Genomic DNA, 11,343 nt, shown 5'->3' on the forward strand with positions numbered 1-11,343 from the left:
AGAAATAATTGTTTTTATAATGATGCTGTTCAGAGAAATGCGATAAATATAAATAAATACACCGCTTAGCAAATATTATAATTAATGTTAACCATCATTGGTTATCAAAACCAATTTTACATATATATATATATATACACATTATATATATTACATATATATATATATAACCAATTTTACATATATATATATATATATATTAATAATATTAATATATTTTTGACCTATCTCTTTATATTTTATATTTGATCTATCAACGGAAAATAGGATGAAATTTGTTTATTCAAAGATGAAAACCTTACCTTGCAAATTCGTCTCTTACGTTCGTTTGCAAAAAAAAAGGAAACATTCTTTTCAACGGGTCACATTGCGAAGCAATATCCGAGATCAATACAGTGTCACATGAAAGATTGAAGAAGTCAGAGCTATTTTCGATATGTAATAAGAGTTAAGATGTGTAATGATACGATTTCGATATGAATATGTAACAATAAAATCTGTTTCGTACGAGTCGATATAAAATAAACTTTAGTGCAAATATGAATAATAATTATGGTTGAATATTCGTGTTAGCGAGATTAAATTCGAGAAAAAGTATATACCTATATTTTAACAAAAAATAGTATTATATATTATATAATTTAAATTTTTAATACGCTAGTTTCGATTTGATTAATGCAAATTTTAGTGTATCTGATGATCTAAAAAATAAGAAAAATGTTAAGACTACAATCGCACGACGATATGAAGAAAGCTGTGGAAACGCAGGTGATCGAAGCGATGCACAAGCAAGGTAACAATAACATAATGTATTAATTAATATACATACATAATAATTGTATAATAAAAAAATTTTGTAAAGGCTACAGCTTGAATACTGTCAGTAATTACGATGAGAACTTGCTGCACACAAGCGCGGCGAACGGCTGCTCCGAAATCGTGAAAGAAATTTTGAACCAGAAGAAAAACTGCCGTATCGTAGACAGAAAAAACAAATTTGGCTGGACTCCGCTGATGCAGGCAATTCGTAACGGAAACGTTGACACTGTGAAATTGTTATCAGAGAAAAACGCTAGTGTTGGCGAGTTAACCTACCTTGGTAAATAAAACAAAAACTCTGATAAATAATTTTAGGAATTACAAGAAAACCGATATCATCTTATGCCATTAAATTAAATAATAATTGTAAAGAAATAATTGAATAATAATAATTCGCTTAAATTCGTGTAAATGATGTTAAAGCGAGGGTGGCAAAATATATAGTTTGTCGATTATTCTACAGGCATGTCGGTCCTCGGATTAGCTGCTGCGAGTGGCAAGGAGATGTTCGAAACGGTTTTTAATGCCTGTCCGGACTCGTTGATGAACGCAGCTGATGATGATATCAGTCCATTATGTGTTGCGGCCATGAAGAATGACAAACAGTTGTTCTTTAGATTGTTAGAATTGGGCGTACCGCTTTCGACTGCCAGTAAGACGACTTTCCTTTACATCATGCAAAATTTTTGTCTTACAATTTGTTTGTCGTTAAACTTGTGTTCTTATTTTTCTCTATTTAATTATTTATTTATTTTATATGCAGTATAATTTGTTAATTTTTAAATAGTATGGCTAAACGAATTATTTTTCTATTGCGAGCAGACGAGTACACTCACATCATGATGAGAAACTCGACGGTACCGGAAATAGCCGCTCTGGCGAAGACAGACTTGGCCAGTGATGATTATTGGAACGACACGTCGGATAACATCCAGGTATTGAGCGAGAACGACGGCGATACCACGCAAATGTGTTCCTCGATTTTAAAAAATGACGAAAACAGAAAACGTGGACCCGCCAGGCTACATCTGTTACCTGCGATTACGGAATCCGGCAAGCAGGATTTAATCTCGCCGAATTTGACGTACGATTACAAGGACGTGTTCGCGTCATTGGCAAATGCGCGTTTTACGGAAATCGATTTTGTGGATAAGCAAAAGCTATTTTTGAAAGATAAAAGCACTAATAAAAAGCGGATGGAAAGTGACTTGGAGAAACATGATGCGATGAGCGAGTACCAGTTCAAATCTCCGGTTGTGCTTCAAAGGTCAGTTGTCGCGGTGATAAACTTGACGTCAAATAAGAAGTAATTATTGAATTAGAGCTAAAGCTTGCTCCCGATAAAACTAACAATCTTGAAGACGGTTTCCATAAATATTAGAAATATTCTTTCAATATTTAAACATTTAAAAATGACATTTGCAAATCTGTGTCCTGCAGATTGCAGCAGGTACGACCTAGGGATCTCGACATAAAGAATCTCTTGGACGATCCTAATGTCACCCTTGGATTTACGCCCGAGTTTAGTCCCCCCAAATCACCCCACGTGCCACCGGATATTAACGACGAGAATGTGTTTGGCGAAAATACTCCGACACCGCCACGCTGCAAAACACCGCCGAAGGGAATGCTCCTGAACTGCCAACAGTCGAAGATGGTCGTGATACTGAGGCGCTTTGGACTGAGCCAACACATTCCGATTTTTCTTGAACAAGAAGTGAGTATTATCTGTATGGAAAATGTATGCACGTGTGTATCAAAATTGTTAGAAAGCGAGAAAGTACTGATGTTGCGCCTTTCACAGTTTTTACAGTTGGTAGAAATAGATTAATTATTGCTTCAGTGAATTTTCAGTTGATTATCCCGATTTCTGAATTCCACGCGATTCGTCTTCTGTTCTTTTGCTCTAGGTGGATATTGATCTGTTTTTAACACTGACGGATAGCGATTTGATAGAGATTGGTATCGAGCACGAAAAAGACAGGCGCGTTTTGTTGGAGACAATAGAGGAATGTAAAAGATGTAAAACATATTAGTATTTTATAATGTTTATTTTTAATAATGTTTGATAATGTTTTATAAATTAATATGTATACAGATTTTTATTGATTATAAGAGAGAAATCTAAAACATCGAGTTCCTACAATAAATAAATATTTAATTTATAATTTGATTATGTAAAAGTCTCTTCTTCAATTAAATTATATTCTGTTAAAAATGTCGCAACTGTTTTATGAAAGAAATAAATAAAAATGATTATTACTGCAATATTAATCTGCAGGAAAATAAGTAATTTCAAAAATTCCGTAACAGCTTTTCCTTTAAAGTCAAGTTATCGGGTTTCTCTTCCTTGTCCGCCAGCTCCTTTAAATAATATTTTTAATCTCAACAATCATTTTGTTATTACATGTGAAATTTATATGTGTTACGCTGTATGTGTATACGACGTGTATACATGTGTGTGTGTGTATTGTTTATACCTGATCTGGTTTGAGATATACTTCAGTTTCTTGCTCCTCTTGCGTGAAGTAGGATGATTTTCTCTCATTTTCCTCTACGACTGGTACAGTGCTATCTGCTCTGTATAAAATGCTCGAAATATTGCTGGGAGTTTTCGGAGACTTAAATTCGTTCGCGGAGCACATCGGACTGATCCCGAAATCGTAATCGTCGACTTCGATCCCGCACGTCAGGGATTGACTAGCCCTCGGCAGCGGCATTCGCGACCGTTTTGCGGGGATCTCGCACGTATCGGGCGTTCGGAACCGAGCCGTACTCTTAATTCTTTCCGATTCTGTGCCGTATCCTGTGTCGCAAGTGGCGAATCTGTTAAATCGCGATGGAATTGGTGTTACAGCAGGTAGCTGATACGTGCTCTGCAAAACAAATTACACATCGAAGTTGCAATAAGTAAACAATTTCATCTAATGTTTGAACAAATGCTGCAATTTATTAAAATATAATTGCGATGAAGATTTGATTTCCTCACTTCTGGACATATGTCCAGTTGCTGGCCGCACAGTTGGGTCACCCTTTCCCTCAGCTCTTCCGTAAATTTATAGATTCTGGATACCGGATCCATCGGAGGCGGAAGAACTTCCAGAGGTCCCGAGGCCAGACACGTTTCCGGATATAGGAAAACGCAGGATTTGAAGTAGAAAAACTCAATGTCGTAAAACAAGGATCCTTCCTCGTAGTCTGGCAGCACATAGCCGTGCTAAAAACAAAGATAATTGATAAATATGATACAATTTTGTTAAAGCATGGCACGATTTTATCTCTTTGTGATTGTTGATCCTTTGATAGAATAGATTCAGACCATGTTTCTCCAATATGCGCGCAACTTTTCGTAATCGTCGAACACGTGTTGGCTTTTAATTATTTTCGACACGCGCAATACATTCGCCATTTTCATGCTGCAAATAATTGTTGGTTAAATTATTACATGCAACAATCGCATTTCAACTAATCGACATAGAATTCTGATAATTTATAATAACGATATTATATTAATAGTTTTCACAGTCCCAACAGTTCTACCTTGGTAGCACACGTACTGGCGGCTGTAAATCGTCTTGCAAGGTGCGCGTCATGTTCAACCTTAAGAATGGTATCTTCAGATTTACAGCGCTTATGTGAAGTACGGCGTTGCTATCTAGAATATTTCACATCGCTGTAAAAGCTAATACAAGATACCATAAAAAAGTAGTCACTGTATTATAAAAGTTATAAAAATTTTAATATTATAAAAATCATTTTGTAACGCAGGTTTTGCAAATCTTATTCAGTCGTTAACTGAAAATCCCGAATTCTACCATAGATCTCTTTAATTTTCAGCATGATCGCATTGACGCTCCCCGTCGAGCCGAGGAAGCCTTGCCCCTCGACAAGATACAGCCCGACTTTGTTCCATTGCGGTGCCAGCCTGTATTCCACCGTGTAGAGGAGGCACGACCTGTAAATGTAAATCGGTACGGGGTCCAACAGGTCCATCTGTACGGTTCGCACGTGCGGGATGGACAAGATGTTGGAGCACGAATGTTAATTAATAATTCCTTCCGCAGGATTAACTTTTTTTCTCTAAAGCGACGCTGCAAATTGCTGCAACCACATTGCTGCATTCCGCCCACGTACCATCTGTATGTTCAGCGCGCCGCAATGATTCTGGAAAGCGCAGCACTCGGAGAGCTCTTTCCCGACGATAACGTACATGAAGCCGCCAGCCTCGCGTATCTTCCGGTTAACTACCGGCGCGGCTATTGCCTGCGGGGTTTTCTCGAGAAATTGTCTGGAAAGCGTGATACGCGCGTCACGCCACAAAGAAATAATATTTAAGATAATGGCGGTGTTCTCTCGTTACGTAAAAATAGTACTGCTTCGTAAAGTCGATGTTTGGTCTATTTTGCGTGCGCAAAACGCCAACGGAATCTAAATGCGCCGCAATAATGGCGGCTGCAATATCTTGGCGATCGATATACTTACCGGCACTTGAGCTTGTTCTTGCAGAACTTGGAAGAGGCCATCGGGTCGTTCTCGCAATTAACGATCTTGTAAATCGCGCAGCGGACGCTGTCCTTCCGCGGTACGGTGACGGTGAACGTTTTCACGACGGAAACCATGGTCGCAACGCAGAAGTTTTGCGCTCGGCGGAGACTCGAGTGCGAAGAATGAGGAAGTGAGGTGATTTACGCACTTTCGCACTCCCCTGAAGTTATGAGATAATGGAACAGATCTTTGAATTTTCAAGTCTGAAATTTGAAACGCGTGATTAGGGACTTTCTCCAACTTGGCAAGTCGGAAGATGTATATTATCGTATAATGAATAATGGATTTTATGTTCTTGTGACTCGTGTGATCTATCTTGCCTCGACTTTATCATTCTGCATGATTTCATGAGGAAAAAGGAATTTATTGTTTTTGTATTATTGAAAAATGATCAGTCTGAACATGTCGCTCTTTTGGCAGAACCACGCTTGGATTTCGAATTCGAAGGACCGCCCGTGATTGGCTGAGACTTCCGAGTGCTCGGTGCGAACGTATCAGCTGTGCGTAGTGCACGTGTTCGCGCGCGTCAGCAAGCTGAGCGTCAATAATTCACTCGTCAGTATTTCACGCTGATTTGAAATTTGACATTTATTCGAAGCATGTTAGGAGTATTGAGAAGTATTTGTTCAGGAAGAACTCGAACAGTCTGGTTCAGAAGGGTCAGAGAATATAGCGAACAGGTTCGGTCATTTCATCTTAACCTCACTTTGAGTCTGGAGCGAGCTTGTTTTAAGCTAATTAATCTCTCGGATTTTATTAATTACGTAAATGTATCTGGAAAATTGGTTATCTTCAGAAAATGTTATCTATTGTATTGTTATATTAATTATTCAGAGGACACTCAATTATATTATTATTTGTATAGTTTATTTCTATTTGTTTATCATATTACTCTACAGGCGACGCAGACTAAATATCCAAAGAGGATATTCTCCGGGATTCAGCCTACGGGACGCGTACACTTAGGAAATTACTTCGGTGCCATCGAGAGATGGGTCGAGCTGCAGGATTCTGGCGAAGAGGTTCTCTGCAGCATAGTAGATCTGCACTCGATTACTCTGCCGCAGGTAAGAGCACAATGTATTAGACCTAGATCTTTATTGCTTCGGCGTTTGCATTGTATTGACAACATTCTGAATCGTAGGATCCGAAGATATTGAGAGAGAATACTCTGCTGATGACCGCGACGCTGGTGGCTTGCGGAGTAAACTACAAGAGAAGCATCCTGTTTCAACAGTCGAAGGTGCCGATGCACACTGAACTGTGTTGGGTGTTGGGTAGCATCACGACCATGGCCAGGCTGGCGCATCTGCCGCAGTTCAAGGAGAAGAGCGAGTCCCTGAAGAATGTACCCTTAGGCTTGTACATCTACCCGGTTCTGCAGGCGGCTGACATATTGTTGTACAAGTGAGTGCCTCGATACTGAACGTATATCTGAATTTTCTGGCGCGATAAATTATCTACGAAGATCTCCTTCGCAGAGCGACCAATGTCCCAGTCGGACAGGATCAAGCCCAGCACATACAATTGGCGCAGGATCTGGCGCACGTATTTAACAGCAAATTCGGGCACACCTTCCCGATACCACGTACCCTCGTCAGTGGTAACGTTTCGAGATAGCAGTTTCTGAAATTCGATTATTGATGTAACGTCAATATGCCATGTTAATGAATCTTTGCACTCGTAAGACGGTCCACGCCAGAGGATCAAGTCTCTACGCGATCCCACGAGGAAGATGTCCAAGTCGCACACGGATCCCAAGTCCAGAGTGGACATCCTCGACGAGCCGGACGTGCTGTTGGACAAAGTGAAGAAGGCCGTGACCGACTTCACCTCGGAGATAACTTACGAACCGGAGAAGCGACCGGGAGTGGCGAACTTGATTGACATACACTCTCTGTTCACCGGGAAGACACCGGAGGAGATCTGTAAGGAAGCCGCGGGTTTGAATACCGGACAGTAAGTACAGCAGACGATTTCCACGAGGATTCATGAAATTATATTTATAAATTAATTAATTGCTAAATTCATAAATAAATTCAAAGATAATTTTCTCGATTCGAACGTAGGTATAAATTGCTACTGGCGGACGTAATGATCGAAAAATTGTCCCCGATTCGCGAGGACATATTGAGGTTGCTCAAAGAGCCCGGCTACTTGGACGAGGTCCTGAAGGGAGGCACGGAAAGAGCCACGGAACTCGCGGCGGATTGCTGGGCGGAAGTTACGGACAAGGTGTTCGGCAGCGACACGATACGGAGCGCGAGGAGAATGATGAACACCGCGAATGTCACGTAAAATACGACTGTATTAAGATATGTAACGATTTTTGTAAAATATATATATATATTAATTTATATAACATTCATCTTTAACTCGAAGACAGACTGCTATCTCATATCGATGATTAGTTTGCCTCTCAAATGGCCCTGTTTCATTCTTTCGTACGCCAGCGGCAGGTCTCGAAAGGGATACACTTGCTGCACGACGGGCACGATCTGAAAAATAACGTAATAAAAAATATAATAATAATAAAACGCAGCATCGGGTTAGCGGAATGGAATGGACGCAGTTCCGGAATTTCTGCACGTGCACACCTTTTCACTCTCCACGAGTTGTTGTAGGACATTGAGCCCCGTCCGAGAGGGCACGAAGAATCCCCACTTAACGCAGCTTGCGTTCTTCGGTTGCGGGACGTTGAGCCTCAAGAGATCTCCGAGGTTCTTCGCCATTCCGACGAGCAGCCCGTGCTGATCTATGTTCTTCAGCACCGGCGAGTTCAGTCCTACGTAGGTGTTGTGCGGATATCCCTTCATCCTGATCTGCTCCGGTCCCTGATTGGCGCAATCCAAGATTATGTCATATCTGCTCACAAATGCAATGTTTGCAACGGTTTACAGCATCTATATATGTTATAGCTTGATGCAAAGTCATTCAAAAATTAAAATATCTTGAGAACAACTCTTTATCTTATAATTCATTCTTCTTTTAACAATATTGTCTTTGTCTCTTCTTCTCAGAAATTTTTATATATTTATTTATTTTTCATTCCACTTGAAATGTGAAGGGGTGAAGGAGAAAGATACTCACGGTCCCTCCGCGATGACTTTCGCCTCGGCGTCACTCTGCTTGTAATCGATGACGACGTCAGCGCCTAAATTCTGCACCGCGTCCACCGCGTCGCTGCTGCAGGTACTAGTCACCTAAACAGATTGAAGGCCTCATACGTCTCGCACCCCAATAATGTAGATGTAGATGTGATTAGATATGTACATGTATGTTCCAGGCTTTCAACAGTTGTATAGCCATGGTGCCGACTCCTCCGGAACCTCCCACGATCAGCACGCGTTTGTTTATCCTCGCAGGTATCGCCGTCTTGTAAGACAGGCCGCCGGTGATCCACAGCGCGGACCACGCGGTCAGTCCGGCGTACAGGACACCCGCTGCTTCGACATGAGACAGTTTACGTGGACGTGGATTCACCTTGTGAGAAAAATTGTAATCGTAATTGCACTTTTTGATGCTTATTGGTGCTTTAACGAGCGTGTCTTACCAAGCTGTCATCGACTATGATGTAATTTGCGTGACAACCCTGCTGCTCCACCGGAACCACTCCCCAGACTTCCTCTCCTAGCTGCAGCCGATCTACGCAGTGTCCCTTTGACACGACCACCCCCGTGAAATCCCTGCCTAACGTCAACGGCAATTCCAGCTCATCGTACACCGTGTCGCACAAGCTTTTCGTTTTACGTAGTAAATTCATGGTAGTTGCGCCGTAACCACCTGCAAAGAGGTACACGATATACGCTTTTATTACAAATTATAGCTTGTATGTACAAAAGCTTTAATTGTGTCGCAAGCAATCACATAAGCTTCTCTTTTTTCTGTCACAAAAGTAGTTTATACAATTTATATAATTTTATATGATTTTATATGATTTTCATTTGACGGAATTCAAGCGAGTTTTATATTTATATAATGCTCGAAAATTGCTTTCTAAACAAATTATATTTTCACGTGACAAATTTTATGTTGGTGTACTTGTCATCGCGACGTCGATGGGATTCACGCTGGCCGCTTCAACTTTCACCAGGACATCCGTCGGCTGAGTGATCACCGGCATCCTGACATTGGACAACTTCAGGTCGTTCAGTCCGTTGTACGAGTGTATCTGCCAAGCTTGCATCTTGTCTGGATTCTCTTGCAAGTTGGCCGACACTTTTGTTAGAGAACGAAGCTGCGCCGTTCCGATCTTAACACATTTCAACGTCGGAATCGTCCTTTGCAGCATCTCCGAGTCCTAGAAAGCACCTTCGCACCGGCTCAAACTGGGTATTTGAGGTTAGGAACACGTACGATCGAGCTTCTCGATCGGGTTTTGCGTTCACCCTCGAACGCTTGACATTTCCGTAATGCTACGTCGCAAATCGGACTGCGTTTCTGAAATTGCGCAAAAGGATGAAACACGGGCTCGCGTATGGTTCAATGGCGCGTGAAAAGTGCGCATCCCGAATTAGATGTCATCGCCGCGAATTCGAGAATTGAATTGAGCGATAGCTCGCGAAATCACGTGTGTCACTTGAATCGATTTAAATGGCCTGTTTGTTTTAGCAACATCTTTCTCCCTCGCCCTCCGTATTTAAAGTGAAATGAAAAATAAATGTGTATGTAGATTCCCGGAGAGAAGAGAGAGAAAGACGATATATTGTTAAAGGAAGAATAAATTGCTGAAATTATAAGATAAAGTGACAGTTTAAGTTCTTGAGATATTTTAATTTTTGGTGAATTATAATGACGAAAGACCGGGCTTTATCCAGCACGACTGCGAAAAATAATTAATTCCCGTTTATAATAAATAATCTCCGTTTCTCTCCTTTTTAACGCGTTTATCTAATTTTTTACAACATTCCGTGCATGCATGGAATAATGCGCGTACTAAATTATTACAGATAAAAAAAGATGAACATAACGTGGCTCGTAAAAGTTTTCTGGTCTTTTTATGCGCGTCACACATAACTGCATAAATAAAACCCATGTGAAACAAGTATATATCGGCAAATAAAAATGCAGTTACGACATAATAAGGATCAATACGTTGAGCCTGTTAAAACGGCAAAGTCATGACTTCAGAAATAACCGAACGGCATTTCTACCGAGAACAATTCTGGAAGATTTCCTTTGTTCGGTGTAAAACTTAAGGTAACGTGATAATAACTATCGCGTTCTTAGAAAATTAAAAAATGTTTCCTCAGAGTAAGCAAAGTTCTTTATTTAGAATTTACAGGTAAAAAGAGGTCACAATTCTGATCAGACGTGGCTCAAACTGCCAATATTCTTGAGAGAGACATAATTAATTTCGAGCAATATGAAGAGCGCTAAGTCCCATGGGAAGCGTTTCAAAAGTCCCTTGAGCCTGTCGTGTGCAGGGGTTGTAAATGGAAAAGCGAATATATATATGTGAAATCGTGTATCGCTAGGATCTAATGCAGATATGCATTAGATTGCATGCGATGTTGATTGATTAGGCAATAATAAAATCGCGACGCAGGTCGCCGCGAATCCCGGACGCGGGCGCGCGCGGTCCAGATGAGGGAAGTTCCGCGCGTGCCCGGTATCGATCGCCGATCGCTATGGATACGCCTCGGCGACGACGATGGCGACGACGACGAGGACGAAGAGGACGGTAACGAGAACGACGACGGAACGTGGATCACCTCCTCCATGTGTAGGGTAAGTCGGAAAGCGGGATCGGTCGACGTGGATACATGTGCGCCTGCGACGGGGTGAGAAAGTGTACAAGACGCACGAGAAAAGGAACAGCGAGAAGAGTAAATCCCTAGGAAAGACCACCCTCCCGCCGCGATCTGTTCGCCCCCGAGGGGAAGGAACGGAGGAGACTGCCGCGAGTCCGATAGAAAAACGGAAAGGGCGAGCGAACGACCGGCAAGGGTGGCAGTGCGAAGATGGTGCGAGCAGGAT

At 41.4% G+C, this 11,343-nt stretch overlaps 3 protein-coding genes across 5 annotated transcripts; 1 reads left to right on the forward strand and 2 right to left on the reverse strand.

The window, feature by feature from the left end:
• Positions 1 to 391: 391 nt before the first annotated feature.
• Positions 392 to 7,726, forward strand: LOC105276417. The gene is made up of 11 exons (XM_026970379.1): positions 392 to 594; positions 689 to 793; positions 863 to 1,099; positions 1,283 to 1,471; positions 1,642 to 2,086; positions 2,260 to 2,536; positions 6,264 to 6,431; positions 6,509 to 6,771; positions 6,846 to 6,967; positions 7,053 to 7,323; positions 7,434 to 7,726. Exons 2-11 carry the CDS (start codon positions 718 to 720, stop codon positions 7,660 to 7,662), a joined length of 2,277 nt encoding a protein of 758 aa, XP_026826180.1. The 5' UTR covers positions 392 to 594; positions 689 to 717; the 3' UTR covers positions 7,663 to 7,726.
• Positions 2,858 to 5,083, reverse strand: LOC105276419 (uncharacterized protein C18orf63). 3 transcript variants are annotated; one of them, XM_026970378.1, is made up of 7 exons: positions 4,954 to 5,083; positions 4,635 to 4,774; positions 4,360 to 4,474; positions 4,139 to 4,235; positions 3,809 to 4,036; positions 3,300 to 3,695; positions 2,858 to 3,183 (listed from the first exon to the last, which is right to left on the reverse strand). In XM_026970378.1, the coding sequence occupies exons 2-7, from the start codon at positions 4,657 to 4,659 to the stop codon at positions 3,115 to 3,117; spliced, it is 930 nt and encodes a 309-aa protein (XP_026826179.1). In that variant the 5' UTR covers positions 4,660 to 4,774; positions 4,954 to 5,083; the 3' UTR covers positions 2,858 to 3,114. The 3 variants fall into 3 exon arrangements, with proteins under 3 accessions (XP_026826179.1, XP_011332310.1, XP_011332309.1); XM_011334008.3 differs by lacking the exon at positions 4,954 to 5,083 and having other exon boundaries at positions 2,858 to 3,180; positions 4,635 to 4,940; XM_011334007.3 differs by lacking the exon at positions 4,954 to 5,083 and having other exon boundaries at positions 4,635 to 4,940.
• Positions 7,653 to 10,274, reverse strand: LOC105276421 (reticulon-4-interacting protein 1, mitochondrial). The gene is made up of 6 exons (XM_011334011.3): positions 9,406 to 10,274; positions 8,918 to 9,147; positions 8,638 to 8,847; positions 8,455 to 8,567; positions 7,962 to 8,229; positions 7,653 to 7,862 (listed from the first exon to the last, which is right to left on the reverse strand). The coding sequence occupies exons 1-6, from the start codon at positions 9,653 to 9,655 to the stop codon at positions 7,755 to 7,757; spliced, it is 1,179 nt and encodes a 392-aa protein (XP_011332313.2). The 5' UTR covers positions 9,656 to 10,274; the 3' UTR covers positions 7,653 to 7,754.
• Between the last annotated feature and the right edge of the window lie 1,069 nt (positions 10,275 to 11,343).

This window comes from Ooceraea biroi, chromosome 6 (assembly GCF_003672135.1).
Source record: "Ooceraea biroi isolate clonal line C1 chromosome 6, Obir_v5.4, whole genome shotgun sequence".
Taxonomy (NCBI): domain Eukaryota; kingdom Metazoa; phylum Arthropoda; class Insecta; order Hymenoptera; family Formicidae; genus Ooceraea; species Ooceraea biroi.

Excerpts from the sequence above, each read along its gene's own strand:
- LOC105276417 (XM_026970379.1), top strand. The coding sequence starts at position 718 with ATGTTAAGACTACAATCGCACGACGATATGAAGAAAGCTGTGGAAACG. Across the intron at positions 794-862 it reads CGAAGCGATGCACAAGCAAG|GCTACAGCTTGAATACTGTC; the intron begins GTAACAATAACA and ends AATTTTGTAAAG. Across the intron at positions 1,100-1,282 it reads TGGCGAGTTAACCTACCTTG|GCATGTCGGTCCTCGGATTA; the intron begins GTAAATAAAACA and ends ATTATTCTACAG.
- LOC105276419 (XM_011334007.3), bottom strand. The coding sequence starts at position 4,812 with ATGGACCTGTTGGACCCCGTACCGATTTACATTTACAGGTCGTGCCTC. Across the intron at positions 4,236-4,359 it reads CCAGTACGTGTGCTACCAAG|CATGAAAATGGCGAATGTAT; the intron begins GTAGAACTGTTG and ends AATTATTTGCAG. Across the intron at positions 3,696-3,808 it reads AACTGGACATATGTCCAGAA|AGCACGTATCAGCTACCTGC; the intron begins GTGAGGAAATCA and ends TTTGTTTTGCAG.
- LOC105276421 (XM_011334011.3), bottom strand. The coding sequence starts at position 9,655 with ATGCTGCAAAGGACGATTCCGACGTTGAAATGTGTTAAGATCGGAACG. Across the intron at positions 8,848-8,917 it reads TCATAGTCGATGACAGCTTG|GTGAATCCACGTCCACGTAA; the intron begins GTAAGACACGCT and ends TTTTCTCACAAG. Across the intron at positions 8,230-8,454 it reads AAAGTCATCGCGGAGGGACC|ATATGACATAATCTTGGATT; the intron begins GTGAGTATCTTT and ends ATTTGTGAGCAG.